The following is an 18,858-nucleotide window of genomic DNA, read 5'->3' as shown; positions in this document are numbered from 1 at the left end:
TTAAGCATAACAGTTTTAAATCCAGCTATAAATGTTGATTTGGCTATTATTTTAAATGTGAGTTCTTATTTAATGAAAAATGAGTATGCACAATATTAAGGGTAATTAAATAATATAAATCTAGTGTGAAGTGAACCAGGATCTCCTTGGAAAGACAGATGATTAAGTGGAGCTGGTTTTATCATTCTGGAAGGCAGCAAGAAATAGCATATTTCAGGAAACATTTTGTCATCTCGTTTTGAAGTACACATGATTAAGTGTTTGCAAAAAAAAAAAAAAAAAAAAAAACTTCAAATGGAATTAAGTGATTTGCCCACCAACACATAGCCAATGAGTGAGGTCAAGTTCAAACTCAGATCTTCCTGACTCCAGCCCTGGCACTATATCCACTGTGCCACCTAGCTGCTTGACCATGAAATTAAAGAATGTAATTTTTTAAAATCTTTGTATCTCCTTCCACTAGGCACAATAGTAATTTAAAATGTGTGTTTAACACAATGCCTTCCTCTTCTCAAAGTCCTTTTTGATTTCTTTAAAAGTTAGTTTATTACTTACACCAGTTATGTGGGACCTATAAATGCCAGTCACCAAGAAAATTGAACACATCAGTGATAGCACCACCACCTTCTTAGTCATATACAACCTCAATATCATTTTTTGACTCTCCTAACATTTCTCACACACACATCAATCAGTTGAAAAGTGCATGGATTCTACCATGACATTGTCTATGGTACTTTTTACCCACTTCCTCCTTCTTCCATTCTCACTGTATCTACCCTAACTCAGGTCTTCATTATGTGAACTATCACACAACAACCTTCCAACTGGTATCTTGCCTCCACTTCTCACTTTTCCAATCCATTGTTCATCCCCCTATTGGAATAATACTCATTCTAATTCACAGGCCTGATCAAATTACTATCTAAATATATTCAGAGGCTCCTACGGCATTAGAATACAACATGGTCTTTCGCCTGATGTTCAAGCTCTTCAAAACAGGGCTCCACATAGGGAAATGAGGCAAGAGCACAATAAATAAAATTAAAGAATAGGGTGAGGGTGGAATTCGTAGCAAGGCTCATTTCTTAATAACAGGGTTGACATGTGCTAGAACTGGTTCATACTGCTCAGATAGCAGATTAAGTTCTCTTGTGAACATTTTACACCTGAGAAGTGCTCACAAATAAGGGTTTGATTTATAATTATCATTGTCTAGACTTAATAAAGTGATAGAGAATGTTAATACAATTTACAGCTTAAATTTTATTTATAGATTATTATTTTATTATTATGATGTAAATTATATAATAATAATATTATTTATAGATTAAATTTAAAATTGTGTTATTTGTGTTATTTTCCCCAAGAGCCAGTTGTTAAACATTTGCCAACACACTTCTGGTTCATATCTGTAGATTAGGAATAGATATCTATTGTTAAAAAGATTAAAGGATATACAGATAATAAGAAATGGTAATATAGACTAAACTACACAATGGTAGCCATTATGTTGTTATGCCATGTACCATAGGACAACTAGGTTTTGTTCTTTCCTGGAGCTAAATTCACATACAGTAATATCATATTGTCCTTTACAGAACAACACTCTCATTCATGCTGAATATTCTACTTCATCCTAATGCTCTTTTCCTTCACTGCCATCAAGGTCATGAGCTATTTCAGAGCCCCAGGCTCATCTTTTAAAATTCCTAGAGAAGGTGAAGGAACCACATAAAACCCAAGTGAATAAAGTTGAGGAAACAACTGGAAGATGGCATCTATACTCCATTGACCTTCTGGATGACCATTTTCATAGAAATTTCCCCATTATTATCAATCCTGTTGCCTATGAGGTACAACTCTCCGCCACAATCTAATGGTTCCATTCCATATTCCATTGATCAATGTTCCACCATGCCAAATAAAGAACTGCTTCTAGAGCTTATATACCATCTTTAGTCCACAAAGAAAAAACTGAAAACAAAGCCATACTTTGAATTTCTAAGTCTGCTGAAGATAGGTATTTTATTTAGTATTATTAGTACAGGATTTAGTAATTTTCTAAGTCTGCTGAAGATAGGTATTTTATTTAGTATTATTAGTACAGGATTTAGTAATTTTCTCCTTTGTAAAATGAGAGTATTATACACTTCAGAATGTTGTTGTTGACAAATTGTTTTGTAAACTTCAAAGCCCTAAAAATATATTATCTTATGCATATAAAGACCCCTGGAAAACATCTAATCTGATCTTAGTTTTGGAAGGTGGATATAGTAGTGGTGGATCTAAAAAGATCCCAGTGTCAAAGAAACTAAAACCCCTTATAGGGGTCCTCAAACTTTTTAAATAGGGGGTCAGTTCACTGTCCTTCACAGTCCACTGACTGTTGGAGGGCTGGACTATCGTAAAAACAAAAACTTTGTTTTGTAGGCCTTTAAATAAAGAAACTTCACAGCCCTGGGTGAGGGGGATAAATGTCCTCAGCTGCCACATCTGGCCCACGGCCATAGTTTGAGGACCCCTGGAGCCTACACCAAAGAAAACTTATATCCCCCACCTGAGCTCCAAATATGTCAGAAAGATGTTGCCCTAGCCATTTTGACTTGAAACTGGGTGAATAAAAATATAATATTAAGAAGGCCTACCTTGTGATAAAATTATTGAAACTTAAACTGTTCAAGATAAAAAGACATAAGTAAAAAGATGTTCAGTAAGCCTCAAAAAAAAAAAAATAGAAAAAGAAAAAGAAAGAAAGAAATCTAAGACATTAGCTATGAAAAACCTGCTTTATTTGTTCTATCAGTTCCTGACTTCTGCTCATTGACCAAACTCCAAGCCTACTCTGTCTGCTGATAGAGGAGCTAGTTTTGAATCCTGGCCATGCCATTTATTGTCTCATCTTGGGCAAATCACTTGTTCTCTTTGGGCCTCAGTTTTCTTCTGCCTGTAAATCTATTATCTTAACTAATCCATATCTCCATTTGCCTTGTATATAGCAGTTATACCTTTTTTTTTTGAACCCTAAGGATTCCTGGGACACAAAAGGGAATGACTTTATTGTAACTGATCTGAGTAACCCCAGTTAGACTACTTAAGATTCACCCTGTTTTTCCAGAGCTAAGGCTCAGCAAGCAAATTGTATCCTGAGTTTGATATAACATCAACCTTCTGGATGAATTAACGGTCCCTGGATTCCAGCAATCACCAACAGATCGAGACATGAAGACTTGCTATGAAGGGACCTTTTGTTACTAGAAAACCCTGCGCCTCACTATGCTGTTATGCCTCACTACTGTTGCTATACTATATTGTTCCACTCTATCACCAAGTATATATCAATGGTTTTCCATTGGGTGTGGGGGTGTCTACCCTCCTTGCTTGCAAATCATTTCTCTCACTTTGAAATTAAACTTCTATTTGAATCCTGACTATTCCTATCTCTAGGCTGCTCTATCAGCTCCAGCCATTCACAAGTTAGAAGTCAATTCCTTCTAGCTAACATCTCTAACCTCCTGTTTAGTCTCCCTGTTTTTTTCTTCTATTCCACTTCCTCTGTGGAATTTGTAAATAGTGTGTTTAGTCTCTGGTCTTTTTCTTCTATTCCACCTTCCTCTGTGGAATTTGTAAATGGTGAGAATTATTAGCTCTTTCCTGAAAATTCTTGGATTTGCAGGATTAGGAGAGATGGAAGGGAAAGAAAATTATTACCACCTTTTGCTTTTCTATGAAGGAGACACTAAATCTATCTACTAAAAATAAAGTTACTTAATCTCTTTTTGATAGGTCCCCAAAAACTAACATGTTCCAAGGGTACTCATTCTTCCATTAGGATTTTCTTCCGGGGGCAAAGGAGGGGGAATTTAAATTTAGCCAAAACTAAAGGTCAAAGGGACACTAGCAACCTTGGAAAAAACATTCACTTAAGAGATTTGTGCTACATCTTAATCAAAGTTGTACTGATAGGCACAGATATGTACTGATAAGAAAACAAAACTGGTAATAACCTTTTTTAGCAGTTGGGTGGTCTTTCTTATTTCTCCCTTGGCTAGGCAGATGCTGCCCAGAATATAGAAAGTTTCCGCCACTTTCTCACTATAGTCACCATAGCTCATCAATTGGGACTTCAGTGAGTTCTTCAGAAGTTTATAAGCCTCCTAGAAAATGAAAACAAGCCATTAGTTTAATAAACTTGAAGGAACACCTTGACTGTCAATTACTTTATCCCTCAGGCTCTATTGAAGGCATAATTAAGATCCCAGAGAAAGGGCTAGTCTCTCATGCTTCTCAAGGATCTGGAATGGCCTTTGCTATTCCCAAAGAATAGAAATTCCCCCAAGTGAAAAAAAAAAAACAAAAAACTAGTGGCTTTAGAGTCTTGTTTTGTTCTATTTTTTTAAAAAATGGGGGGAAAATTCAAATGTTATTTAGTTGGAAATCCTATAGGAGACATATGATTCCTAAATGTTTCCCTAATTAATGTTCAAGGCCAGTTTTCTGAGTTCTATAATTTTGCCAAAGTTTATTTGAAGAGGTTTGAACCATTAGAAAAGGAATAAAGTTGGAAGAGAATTCCTTTTAAAAACAAATCTGGGGGCGGGAGTGGGGGGCAGCTAGGTGGCACAGTGGAGAGAGCACCAGCCCTGAAGTCAAGAGGACCTGACTTCAAATCTGGCCTCAAGACACTTAACTTGTCCTAGCTGTGTGACCCTGGGCAAGTCACTTAACCCCAAATTGCCTCAGGGAAGGGGGAGAAAAAACCCAGGGTTCAGGAGTGTCATCAAACATATCTGCCTGCATGCAATTGGTAGAGCATGATATTCTGGATTACTTTCATCTATTGTAAGATTTCAAAGTAGAAGAAATTTCTAGGTCATCTACTTCAACATTTCATTTTTTTTTTTTTTTTAATTTAATAGCCTTTTATTTACAGGATATATACATGGGTAACTTTACAGCATTAACAATTGCCAAACCTCTTGTTCCAATTTTTCACCTCTTACCCCCCCACCCCCTCCCCTAAATGGCAGGATGACCAGTAGATGTTAAATATATTAAAATATAACTTAGATACACAATAAGTATACATGACCAAAACATTATTTTGCTGTACAAAAAGAATCAGACTCTGAATTATTGTACAATTAGCTTGTGAAGGAAATCAAAAATGCAGGTGTGCATAAATATAGGGATTGGGAATTCAATGTAATGGTTTTTAGTCATCTCCCAGAGTTCTTTTTCTGGGTATAGCTAGTTCAGTTCATTACTGCTCCATTAGAAATGATTTGGTTGATCTCGTTGCTGAGGATGGCCTGATCCATCAGAACTGGTCATCATCTAGTATTGTTGTTGAAGTATATAATGATCTCCTGGTCCTGCTCATTTCACTCAGCATCAGTTCGTGTAAGTCTCTCCAGGCCTTTCTGAAATCATCCTGTTGGTCATTTCTTACAGAACAGTAATATTCCATAATTTTCATATACCACAATTTATTCAGCCATTCTCCAACTGATGGACATCCATTCAGTTTCCAGTTTCTAGCCACTACAAAAAGGGCTGCCACAAACATTCGTGCACATACAGGTCCCTTTCCCTTCTTTATAATCTCTTTGGGATATAAGCCCAGTAGTAACACTGCTGGATCAAAGGGTATGCACAGTTTGATAACTTTTTGAGCATAGTTCCAAACTACTCTCCAAAATGGTTGGATTCGTTCACAACTCCACCAACAATGAATCAATGTCCCAGTTTTCCCACATCCCCTCCAACAATCATCATTATTTTTTCCTGTCATCTTAGCCAATCTGACAGGTGTGTAGTGGTATCTTAGAGTTGTCTTAATTTGCATCAACATTTCATTTTAAAGATGAATAGTGTCCTGAAAGATTTTGAGTGATTGTCCAAAATCCTTGTCACAAGTGCTAAGAGTCAGCATTTAATCCTATGTCCTTTGGTTCCAAACACATCCCTCTCACTACTGTGCATCTTTCAATCTCATCACATCACCAATTGTAGACCAGGAAGACCTCATCTAGCTAGAGAGAAGTGAATATCAAAAGCACCGATGTTGATTTTTTTCATTGCCAATAAAAATAAGGGCTAATCTCTGCTATAGACCAGCTGTACAACCCAACCAAAATTTCCTCAAATTTAGGGGCTTCATTTTCTTCAAATATAAAACAAAGTTGACTTCATCAACCTGTCTTATTGCTTTTCTCATGTTTATTCTCTCGTTCTTCAGAGAATGTCACCACTAAGGAAATAATGTGGCTAACTTATAAAATTTTGTTTCCTTTTTCCCATTACTTAAAAACAAATTTTTGTCATTTTTCACACAGTAGAAGAAATGGAAAAGGGAAACAATATTTTTACATTTCAAAGTTAGGGTGACAATGAATTTCCCTCAATGCAATTTTCCTTGAATTTAATAAAGTAAATGTTGAGTTCTTTCAGAGTTTCTGATGTTTCTCACAGAGGAAGGAGGAAGGTGAAAAGTTGGTTAGTTTAGGTCAGTCACAAGTGATCTTATGATTGGAAGCTTTCTTGCTCAATAAAATCTGCCTTGAATGCAAGAAAAAGGTCAAAAGTTCAGTTCTTCCAGGCAAACTTTCTGAGATGATACCCACGAGTCTTATAAGTGAAAAGGTCAACAATAAAATGCATTCTTTGTGTTCATTTTTCCTTTGAGTGAGAACTACCACTATGGTTAAGAGGAAGTTGAGTTGGCTTTGGGCACGCAAGAACCTAAGAATAAAGCTGAGCCTGGATCAATGGTTGGTTGTTGTCCTTCATTCTTGAAGAGGATTCAAAATGACATCACTATGTTGGGGTCAAGGTACAATATATTTCTGACTATGACTGATCAAACCAATATGAACTTAAAATAAACCTATACACCAGATTGGGCAGAATAATCTATATGAACATTTTGAGTAGAGATATCCCCAGATGTGTATATCTCATATTTCTTTTGAGCTACTACAATTCTGCTTTGCTCCTAGAGCATAGCACCTTCTACCATGAGAGCACACTATGCTGGGTGGTCCTTTCCCAGTGTCTCTCCATGTTGTAAATCAGTTCCAAAATTCTTCAGAGAGACTTTGAAAGTGTCCTTATAACACTTCTTCTGACCATCACGTGAGTACTTGTGTAAGTCACCTATAAAACAGTCTTTGGGGCATTTAAACAAAATGGCCAGCACTTTAGAATTGCACTGTCTGCAGTAGTGTTTGATAAAATGAACAGAAGAGCATCATCCAAAAGCAAGTGTAGTATTTATTTTTAATAGAATTGAAGTAAATATTAGAGAATTCTCTAGTCTGAAATGATTTGCTGAAGGTTTCGTAGGTAGTTAAGTGGGGAAAATCCAGATTCAAATCCAGGTCTTCAGATCTAAGTCCAGTGCTATCCTGATTATACCACAACTATGTGCTTGACTGAAAATTTACTTTTGAGGAATCTTAACACCTCTCAAAAAGGATACTTATCTGCCATTTTAAGCAAAACCAGACTTGAATTCCAGTTCTGGTTTTGTCACAAATCAGCAGTATGAATTTCAATGAGTCACTAAATCTCTCTGGGCCTCAGTTTCCCCCATCAATGAAATGAAATTTATAATAATATTTCAACTTCTAAAATTCAATTGAATTTATTATTTGGTTACTGTCTGCTTACTATAATACCTTACTTTATATAAAAACCTCATTTTAAGTGCAACCAAACCAAGGAATTATGGATGAAACATTTTATTCAGGTGTCATCTTTTTCACCTCCTCAAGCAAACTCTGATCTCCCTTCAATTTTTCTTATTCTTTTTCATTTATCACATTTTGACTTGAATTAACTGTCTTATTGTATCACCATTAGATTTTAAGCCTCTTGAGATAAGTAATATTTTATGATCTTTATTATCATACGCCTTGTATGTGGCACTGAATTAAATTTAGGGAGTTATTTGCCTTTCGAATGTTCCTGGGGCATTTTAAATAAGATTCATATTATAAAGGAGATTCAATATGCTATAAATTTTTTTAAAGACTTCAAATAAAAAGTGCATTTTCATTTCATTATTTAGCTACTGCTTCACAACAGGAGCACAGGCTCATCTCTTCACTGTTCCTTTTTCTGTGTGTATATTAGAACACCAATGCTGTTCATAATCTTTTCTCAGCAAAGATATAGAGTGGTTTGTCATTTCCTTCTCCAGTGGATTAAGTGGTTACCCAGAGTCACATGACTAATTTAGTGTCTGAGATCAAATTTGAATTCAGGTCTTCTTCCAACTAGGTCCAGTGCTCTAACCACTGTGCCACATAATACCTCTTTATTGTTTAAATACTCTTTAAAGACAATAAACAGTAAAAGTGCTACTAATTTATTTTCAAATTGCTCAATCTACTGGTTCTTTTCCTTCTCATTCTCTCCAGCTTTTTATTTGTTGATCACTCTTTGTAGTGATCAAAGCCCCCGTGCTTTAGGTCTCTGCTTTATAGTCTCAGTGGTAAAATGCAATGTTAAAGCTATTTTCATTAGGTTTCTGAGTAAGATAAATACATTCAGAGATGAGGTGCAACCCTAGTGTTCTTCATTCCCACTGAAGTCTCTGCCAGACCTAGGAAATTTCTAGTTTTTATTTTTTCTCACAAGTTCTGCCTTTTCTTCTTGCTCACTTCATTAACAACTGAGAAAAGATTCAAAACCAAACTAAATAAAAATCTATTATGAGCATGCATAGTCATCATGTATAGTTCAAGCAAAACAAATTCCAACATTGCCACATCCAAAAGAATTACACTGTAATCTGTGTGCCATACAGATCTGTATGCTGAATCCATCACCTATCAGGTAGATACAGTTTTCTGGAATTATGATTGCTTATTGTAATGATCCAAATTTTTCAATCTTTCAGAGAGGTTTATCTTTACCGAGTTGTTATTCTATAAATGTTCTATAAATCTACAAACTTGACTGCATTAGTTTCTGATTCTTTGCCATCACAAACAGAGCTATTATAAGTATATTTATACATATAAGTTCTTTTCACCTTTCTTTGATCTCTTTGGAATATAGAAATACTAATACTCTCACCGAATCAAAAAATATGAATAATTTAATAGCATTTTAAGCAGTTTAATTGCATTTTCTGTTTTTTCAGGAAAAATTTTTTAAGACTCCAAAATAGGCACATTTTAGGGACCCTCCAGATCAGTGTTTCAAATTCCTTTTTAAATCTCAAGCCTGTCTAGTGGTCATATTAATAGTTCATCCTTATATCTTCTATGCTCCACTATGTTATATATATATATATATATATTTATATATATATATATATATATATATATATATATATATATTTGTAAAGTTCTTGTAAATTCTCACGGATTTAAAATCTTTAATAAACTAGACTGCTAGGACAGAGAAATATAATCTGTACAATGGCATCAAAGAACAAATTTATCCTAAATTTAAGACAATTTAAATTTATAGATTTCTCATATTTTTAATCCAAACAAGATTAGGATAGTGATGGGCTGTATCTTCTGTTGACAGGCCAGACCAAATTGGAGATGATTTTCTTGTTCACTCACTACCACTTCTTAAAGCCCATTTCCTAAATCTGAGAGGTTTTGATCTATGTCAATGAACAAATTACCCACACCAGTGATACAATTTATCTTTAGAGTATTGTAATTAAGGGGCAGCTAAGTGGCACAATAGATAGAGTATCAGACCTGGAGTAAGGAAAATCTGAGTTCAAATCCAGCCTCAGACACTTACCAGCTGTGTGACCCTGGGGGCAAGTCACTTAACTCTGATTGCCTCAGCTTCCTCATCTGTCCAATGAGCTGGAGAAGGAAATGGCAAACCATTCCAGTATTTTTGCCAAGAAAACTCCAATGGGGTCACAAAAAGTCTGATATAACTAAATAACAATGAAAAAAATTGTAATTAAAGCAGCTTCTCACACAATAGTGCCTAACATATTCTTATTTTTGGTTTTGTGACAAATAAAAAACGGTAATTGTGAATGAAAAGACAAATAGTGAGCGCTCTAGATCTAGCATGGTTAAAGCTTTCATCAGTGACAGGAAGAACATTTATTACTCCCTACCAAAAAAGATGCTCATCATTTTAATTATACTTATAATCATAATAAAATAACATGTTGCTAGATCTATAACCTCATCAAGCCACTCTTCATCTTACTAGTACAGATCATGCCTTCATACCTACATTATCCTTGTCCATGTTCTCCCTTAAATCCTTCTCAAAAAGAATTCATCCAAGGACTTGTCATCATTGATTTCATTATATTCTTAAAATCTAGCTTTCCACTAGATCTTTTTACATTTTGTAGATAATATTCCAGTGAAGCTTTCAGATAGTTCATCTGTTCTCCTCCATTCTCAACACTTGTCTCGAGCATCTTCTTTCCTGTTGCAGAGTTCTTCAATGTAATTCCAGATTCCACATTTTCCATATTTCTTGGGGGAGATGCTACAGCTGATTTGTGCTCATTATATGTTTTTTCATCATCTTTTGGGTTACAGGCAAGTTTGATTCTTCAGAGATTGTGGTATTCCAAGATTTACAACTAAACAGCATTTGTATTTTACACACACATATACATCCCCCACCCCCAAGATAGGTTCTTGAATGTGGGCTGACAGAAATGCTTGCTTTGTATTAATTTTGCCTTTTTGTTATGAGGGAATGTTCAGAGAAGTAGTAGGAAGAGCATATTGGGAAATGACTAATATAAAGGTATCAATAAAAATCTTTTGAAGTTGGACTTTTGTATTATTTTGGATCACTAAACACTATGCATTTTTTCAAATTCAGTCCATGATCTCTTACCTATAGTCATATCCATCCAAATTCATTGTCCATTTGCAATATCTGCTCTCAACATATTTATTAATATACTAACTTAATAGATTGGCCACCCAATTGCATGCCATGGTCTGGACAATAGGCCATTTAAATTTTTTTTTCCTGTATAGATAGATAAGGAACTATATGTAGATAGGCAACTTCTTTTAATGGATCATGGAGAGCTTATTTAAGAGGTCCTGTAATACTGAGACTTGATGAAATCAAAATAATATTATCCAGTCAAATAGAAGCATTTGGAGGACCCTTAGCACTGAGAAGGAAACTTTATTCCATATGTCTCTTGCATAAGACTTTCTACTTCCCTAGAACCATATATAGTTAGTTTCCCAATGGCTGAATAAAGATGATCCTAGGTAAAAGGCAATCCTAGAGAAACCAAGATCTGGCAAGGTCTAATATCTGGAAAGGTTTTCATTAAGATTTCTGATATCACAATTTGTTTTTCAGGACTATGAACTATATAGCAGCAGTTTAAACACTAGAGGATAAATGCCTTGGCCTTAGAAACTATGTCATAAAATGACTCTTAATACTGTGGAATGCCCCCTTTTAAATCTCATAGGATTTTGGAGTGATAGAAGCAGAAGATGTTAAGAATCACTTTTTAGATTGCCTTAAAATGAGAATTTTACCATAATAGGTATTCTAGAAATAAAATCTTTAAAGACCAACAAATAGATATATGATATTGGAAGAACTGAGCCACATTAGGCATATCAATATTCTTACAATTAACCTAACCAAAAGACACAGTTAAATAGAAGAATGGGTCATAGGTTTTTCTTGAAAGGGATGAACAAATGACTTGTCATTATTGATTTCATCATATTCTTAAAAGCAACAAAGACATTTTACTGTTTTGTCATTTGATATTTATGGCAAGCAAAAAATGATGACACAAGATGACTGTAGTTTATGCTTTAGGAACATTTTTAAAAAATTCTCATAATCGAATCTGATATATGCTTTAAAGGATGAAGAGGTAGGAAAATTCTATAAAGAAGGTGAAAAGATCTTCCAAATTAAGTCGACATATTTTTCATGGTAATTTCACAATGAGAAGGTGGGGACTAGCAAGAATTATAAAAAAATATGTTGAGAAATTTGGCTCATATTTTGAAGCCTTGTAGACTCCTGAAAAGTTCTACACCTGTGAGTTTTCATCTGAAAGATAACTGAACAGTGACAAACAGGAAAGGATTGTTAATTAATGAAGAAATCAGATTAGAATAAGCATCTGTATATTGTCAGAATAATCACTTGTTACAATAAAGACCAAAATGAATAGCAAATTAAGACAAAGGCTAAAAAAGGAGAAGATTGTTTATATAATTCTATAGGGAAAAAAAAGCAAATTTATTTATATGATTACTACTATTTTCCTGTAAAAGTTTAATATTAGCAAACATTTTATCTTCTTTCTAGAGAGATAAGGAAGCCAAAGGCTATGCTAGTTTGGGGGAGAAGGGAAGGGAGGAATATATCTCATTTGTAAAAAACAATATAAAGCATGGCAGAAAATACTAACGTATTACTTCATAAAAAAACAAACAAACATGTCAAAACCATCAAATGTTTCATGTTCGAAGACTATAAGATCCAAATGAGTCATATATCATCCCCAAAACATTGATAAATCAGGAAGAAGACAATAGAAAAAAAATAAATTGTTCAATGATTTTATAGTGAAACATTTTTAGTAACAAAGAAACCATGCCATTTAAAGTCTAAAATCTCAGTCACTCATATATCAGAGAAAGAAGCTGAACTAGCATTAAAGAAGATTAGATAAAGGAGGCAGAGCCAAGATGGCAGATAGGGACTTGCCTGAGCTCTCCTCCAAACTTAACTCCAAACAAATTCTAGAGCATTAGAACCCACCAAAAGATGGAATGAAATAATTTTCCAGCCCAGGACAATTCAGAAGATTAGCAGACACCAGAGTAAGCATGGAGCACAACCCCAGCAAATCAGAAACAGGCTTTGGGAGCCATTGAATCAGTAGCAGCAATGGTGTCTTCCAAAGCTTCCAGGCCACACAATGATAACAGGGTCAAAAAAAACTGATCAGAAGGAGATTACAGAGGGTCTCTGTGCTGGCACTGAGGCAGACTCTTGTGGCTTTGTCCATATTTAGACCTAGGTTGTCCTTGGTGGCAGTCCTAGGGCAAGCAGCAGCACTAGCACACCAGAGCTTAAAACCACAGTAGAGCAGACACTCTCCACACAGTTCCAGGACAGAAAAGAGTACTTGTGGTTACTCGAAGACCAGAGCACATGCCAGAAAAGTAATAAAGACACTTCTCCTTAAATCATACCACTTTAGAGAAACTGAAAACTTACAGGTCCCTAGAAGTATCTCTAAAAATAGCTGCACAAAATCCATAAAAGCTTGGGACAGTGTACCTTCCATCCTGGAAGCAGAGCCTTACTTTAACAAAGAATTAAAATTCAAGTTATAGGTTTGTAAAATAAACAACAGAAAAAGATTCTGACCAGAGAAAGTTACTGTGGTGACAAAGAAGATCAAAACACACACTCAGAAGATAACAAAGTCAAAATTCCTACATCCAAATCCTCTATGAAAAATATGAATTGGTCTCAGGCCATGGAAGAGTAAGAGAGATAGAGGAAAAATAGGAAAGAGAAATGAGAATGATGCAAGAAATTCTTGAAAAATAAGTCAACAGGTTGGATGTTTGAGAAACAAAAACATACTGAAGAAAATAATACCTTGAAAAAAAATGGATAAGGAAGAGCAATTGTATCAGACCAAGTAAAATAACAAGGAAATTCATAGGAGAGGTGGCATTCTCTTGAAAGCACTGAGGAACATTTTTATAAGGGGAAGATAACAGGAATAGAAGGGGAGTTAGAAGGGGGGGGGGTGTAAAAAAAAAAAACTATGGTCAAAAACAAAAGGCTAAGGAAACATCAATGACAGATGATCCATTTTGCCACTTTTCTCATCTTTATAAAATCTTGATAAAATGATCTTTATAGGTTTTGATATATATCTTTCAATTTAATTAAAAACCATTAATCAAGTGATTATATTGTAAAGAATTCATCCACTGAGAATATAAAGATTTTTTTTAAATGATCCCTGCCTTCATAGAACTTGCATTCTATTGAACAGAAACAGTAGATGGAAATAGGAAGGCTTCTGCAAATAAATCTCTACAACAGACCACACCTTCATACAGTTGCCTGTAAGGTGAAGAGAATGCAAATATTCTTCTATTGGTTAAATTTTTTTAAAAAGATATTTGACTTGGTAGAAGCAAAATGAAACCTTTTTTTAAAAAAATCTCTCAAGCATATTGTAATCATAAAAAATTCCTTAATATAGCCACAGATAAAATTCTGTTCAGTGACCCTATGGGTTATTAATTTCAAAATGTAAAACAGGTGTGCCACCAAACATGTTTGCTATGTCACTGACAGATGCCTTATATTCTTCTCCTTAATTATTAAACCTTAGCTGATAACATTTGAAATCTTAAAAGTCAAAATTGCCCGATGAATTTTTAAATACGCATGTGAAAAATCATGTGGCACTTATTACAAATTATAATCACTGTTTTATAGTAGAGATTTTAATAACAGCAAAAGTTACCATTCTATCTTTTATTCATGGAAGGGTACCAAGGATACTTTTCTAATTCCTTTATCCACTTGAAAAATATCCCATAGTACTTCTATGCTAAGTTATGCTATTAATTCCACTTGACACTAAAGGCTACTGTAGTTCATGATTTTTGCCCTGGTTAGAATTTAGAGAAAACTTCCAAAAAATAGCTTCTTACTGAAAAGACTTATCTCCACCCAAAAAAGAGCTCTGAAGATGATGGAGAAGGATTTACTGGAAAATGAAGAATTTTTGTTTGTACGACTGTATGCTTCCTTACTAATTTGATTGCTTCCAGCTCAAACAAGAAAAACACATGAGGTAGATCCTTGGTCACTTTGCTTTCTATGCCTCTCTCCCATCTTCATTCTCTCTCCTCTGTCTCTCAGGTACCCAATGCATTGAAGCTGTCTTTTTAGCCTTCTAAAATTCCTAGAGACCCCAGTCAAGCTTCCTCTGCCTGTCCAGAATCACCCCACACTTGGAAATTACTTGGGCCTCCTTCCTTTATTGGCCCCACTCCTCAGTCCAACTGCTCTTCTCTTGGGACGGGTTAACTGTTGGGAGAGATACAGGGCTTTAACTAAAATGGAGAGATGACTTATAATAGTCTGAATCAACTCTCCCAGAGATATTTGCATTTTAAAAGAGAGTCCATTTCAACTCTAGGTTATTGAATTTGTTGCTGTAACTGAAGTGGATTAATGGTGATAAATAATTAAAAAGTTCTCCCCCTTTCCTCTACCCACCATTACCATACCACCACTCCCTTCCACCTTTAAGATTCTGGAATCCTAGGGAGAGCAAAACCTGTAACTACTTTTTCATACTTACCTGTTTTTCTCCAATTTGGAGAAGCCATTTGCTGAATTCCTCAGTGGCACACATTGTGTGATAATTATCTGGGCCCAGTGCAGCTTGGTATGCCTTGAGACTGCTTGTAAAATATAGTTCAGCAGCATCTGAAAAGAAATGGAGTAATTGTTTGGGAAGATTTCACTCAAGTTTTCAAGAGACCATGACACATCAGAGTTTTACTATAAGGAAAACTCATGCATGGGGATTCTCATAATCCAGAGATCCATCAGAACACAAGTATATGGAATCCTTAATTGTCAAGGTTAATTGTCAAAAGTTAATCCTTTAAGTAAAGTTAACATCAAGTATCAAAGAAATTAAATCATCATCTAGAATTATTGTAAAGGGACAATTCTGGCTTAAGTTTAAACCTAAAATAAAATTACCCAACCAAATTTTCATTATGTGAAAAATTATAATTATCTAATTCTACAGAAATGAACTTTTTCATTCTTTTAAAAAAATCTAGACACAAATGAATAGTATTCATAAATACACTAAGTTTCACAGAATAATAAAGACAGTAAACACAACACAAACCTAAGTTAACATAGCACATAATAGTATATGTGCATAAAAGTGAAGGAAAAAAGGGTGGATTCACTGGAAAACTTAGTTAACTTAGTTAAGTTTCATGGGGTGAAACATTTCCTTTACTTTCCCATCCTCAAGTATATTTACTAAAATAAATTATAGTGAAAATATAAAGATATCTCTTACATTGCCTTAAAAAGTTCATTCTTGGGGCAGCTAGGTGGTGCTATGGATAGAGCATCGGTGCTGAGTCAGGAGGACCCGAGTTCAAATGTGACCTCAGACCATAACACTTCCTAGCCGTGTGACCCTGGGGCAAGTCACTTAATCCCAATTGCCTCAGGGGAAAAAAAAAAGTACATTCTTCACAAAGTCTAATATCTTATAGTTTTTTTTTTGTTTTTTTTTTTAATACAAGTCCAGGTGGAGTTCAATTACTACAAGTGTATTCCCTCTCCCATTTCAAAATGATACTATTGGCAAACACCTTGGATTAGTTTTACAGTGTAGGGGCATACAAGTTATTTTTAATTTTTGTCACCAAACTCCTTGACCTACTCTCCTCCAATATAAAATTCATAGTTGTGCAGAACTAAATTACCTCCCATTGACAATCTGATTATTTTGGTGAATGTTTTGTTGAATGCCAAAGAAAATGAAAGGAATAGAAATCAAAAAATTAGAATATAAGGAGTAATTAATACCTACAGTGATTTTTCACTGCCATACACTTTTTTTTTTGCTTGCAAAGTATGCACTACCCAAATGTCCTTATTACTGTTTCTGAATACATGGTGCTTATGGTGTTTCAGTAACATAAAATTGGCAACAATTTTTTTCAAGTTCTAGATTTGAGTAATTTTAAAATATGCTTAAATTCAACTACTTACGGCTTTTCTTCTCAAATGATATTTCATCCGGTTTCCTTGGAAAATGTTGTTTAGATACAATAATATCTGTCTAAACCTTTATTCTTATTCTATTTTAAATATTATTTGTAACCAAATATAATGCACACATGCTTATAAGAAGGAACTTTTCCAAAAGGTGAATATTGTCCTCTTACTTTAATGGATGTGTTATATTTGGAGAATTATGCTAAATATAAACCCATCTCACCTACATACCCCTGTGTTGTGGTTCTCCAGATGTGGCATAAGCTTTAGCTAGCAAGAACCCTGTCTTAGCAGCTTCAGCACTGAGTTCTTTGTAAGAAGCCACGCAGATAGAATGAGCCTGGAATAAAAATACATATATTAACTTATTATTTAAAGGAAAGCACCCAAGTAATAATGTTTCCATATTAATTTTTTTAAATTGTAATAAAATCTGTAATAACAATAAAGTCTAGACTTTTGACTTAACTGATCACACTAAGGACAACAAAGAAATAGTTTGAAGGATTAAAGAAAAAGGTAAACCACCTAATCCAAACACACCCATAATGAAAAGCAACCTAAATCTATTAGTTTAATTTTTGTTTTTGTTTTTTGGCTATTAAAAATACCACAATGATTTCTCCATTCACTGAATTCCAATTGTATTCACTGCTATGTGGCTTCTCTGTGTTTCTAAGCTTTCTGCAAATGGCATTAGTCTTCTATTAATGATGTTCTAATAACTGTAATGGGTAAGTTTTCCCTGCTCAATGCTTCTCAATGCCCTCTAGTTATTTTCATGTGCTTGTTTAAATTCCCAGGTAAGTTTGTAACTGCTTGAGACTATGAGGTACTATTGCCCTTAGGCTCACAAAGTCTAAGGATAAGGAGCATTCATTCATTCAACCAATTATCTACTGAATGCCTACTACACTCAAGGAATGCTGTTAACTGTTGTTCTCATATATATAATAGGCAATCATTAAATCATTGTAAATTGACTGATTTTAATTACACAAGAACTTTTTTGGACCATAAGCTATTTTATTAGCCAAAAAGTTCTCAGCCAAGGATAATATATTTCCCACATGTTCACATTTGCCATCATCAAAAAAAAAAAAAGGAAGGAAGCACAGAAATCCTTTTCTGAATTGGTGATAAAGCACCAATGAGAGTCTGTCTCCTTTATTAAATCATGAATTGGTGCCAGACTCAAGAAAATCGGCATTATCTTATTACAAATATTAGTGTCATGAGATGAGTGAGAGGCAGTTAAATGGTTAAGAGCACTGAGTCTGGAATTCAGGAAAATCTGAGCTCAGACACTTATTATTAGCTAGGTGACTCTTGGGCAAGTTATTTAACTTCCTCATCTAAAATTATGTAAATAATTACAACACCTAACCACCTAGGACTTTGTGAAGATCAAATGAAATAATATTTGTAAAGTGCTTAGCATAGTGCCTTAATACTAACCCCTTTCCTCTCTCTGAAGGGGCCTACCAAAGATCAATGGAACACAATTTCAGAATAGATTGGCATAAAATGTAAATAAAGATGACATTTTATCTATATGTGTGTATATGTGTAATATACACATATATATGCATATATATATATATACAAACTATGAATTAATCCTCTTCTTCTTTCCAGAAAATAAGGTGATGGTGGTGGTGGTAGTGGTAGTGATGTTAAAGAAGGATTATGCTTCTCATGTGTTGGGATAATTAGTTTGAATGTTTTTTATCATACCTTTTGAACTAAATATTTCTGTGTAAAAACTGGCTTATTATTAGGTAAATAGAACTGGAGAGCAGGGAACCTACCCTCCTACAGTTGTGGGAACATCATCAGTGGGGACTAGTGCCATTTACAGAAAGCTTAGAAATCCCCAGAAACTGCCTAAAAACTGCAGTTAGGTGGCACAGTTAGCACCAGAAGCTAAGGAAAACTCATCTTCCTGAATTTAAATATAGCGACAGGTATTTAACAAGTTCTGTGACCCTGGACAAGTTACTTGATCCTGTTTGCCTCAGTTTTTTCATCTGTAAAATGAAC

At 34.6% G+C, this 18,858-nt stretch overlaps 1 protein-coding gene across 11 annotated transcripts in view; it reads right to left on the bottom strand.

Annotated features, from left to right (window-relative positions):
• Positions 1–18,858, bottom strand: part of TTC23L (tetratricopeptide repeat domain 23 like) — a 54,648-nt gene that overhangs the window by 16,440 nt on the left and 19,350 nt on the right. For 10 of the 11 annotated variants that reach the window (XR_004233536.1, XR_004233538.1, XM_031964020.1 and 7 more), the window contains 3 exons: positions 17,047–17,155; positions 15,362–15,489; positions 4,008–4,157 (listed from right to left, as the gene is read on the bottom strand). Coding sequence is in view for 8 of the 11 variants with exons in the window: in XM_031964020.1 (XP_031819880.1) it covers positions 4,008–4,157; positions 15,362–15,489; positions 17,047–17,155 (387 nt within the window). In the remaining 3 variants the exon portion in view is untranslated. Of the gene's footprint in view, positions 1–4,007; positions 4,158–14,705; positions 15,085–15,361; positions 15,490–17,046; positions 17,156–18,858 lie in introns of those variants that run through there. The other variant, XR_004233539.1, reaches the window with a different exon arrangement.

This window comes from Sarcophilus harrisii, chromosome 1 (assembly GCF_902635505.1).
Source record: "Sarcophilus harrisii chromosome 1, mSarHar1.11, whole genome shotgun sequence".
In the NCBI taxonomy this organism is placed as follows: domain Eukaryota; kingdom Metazoa; phylum Chordata; class Mammalia; order Dasyuromorphia; family Dasyuridae; genus Sarcophilus; species Sarcophilus harrisii.
The sequence above is the reverse complement of the archived record's forward strand: the minus strand, read 5'-3'. Positions and strand labels throughout refer to the sequence as shown.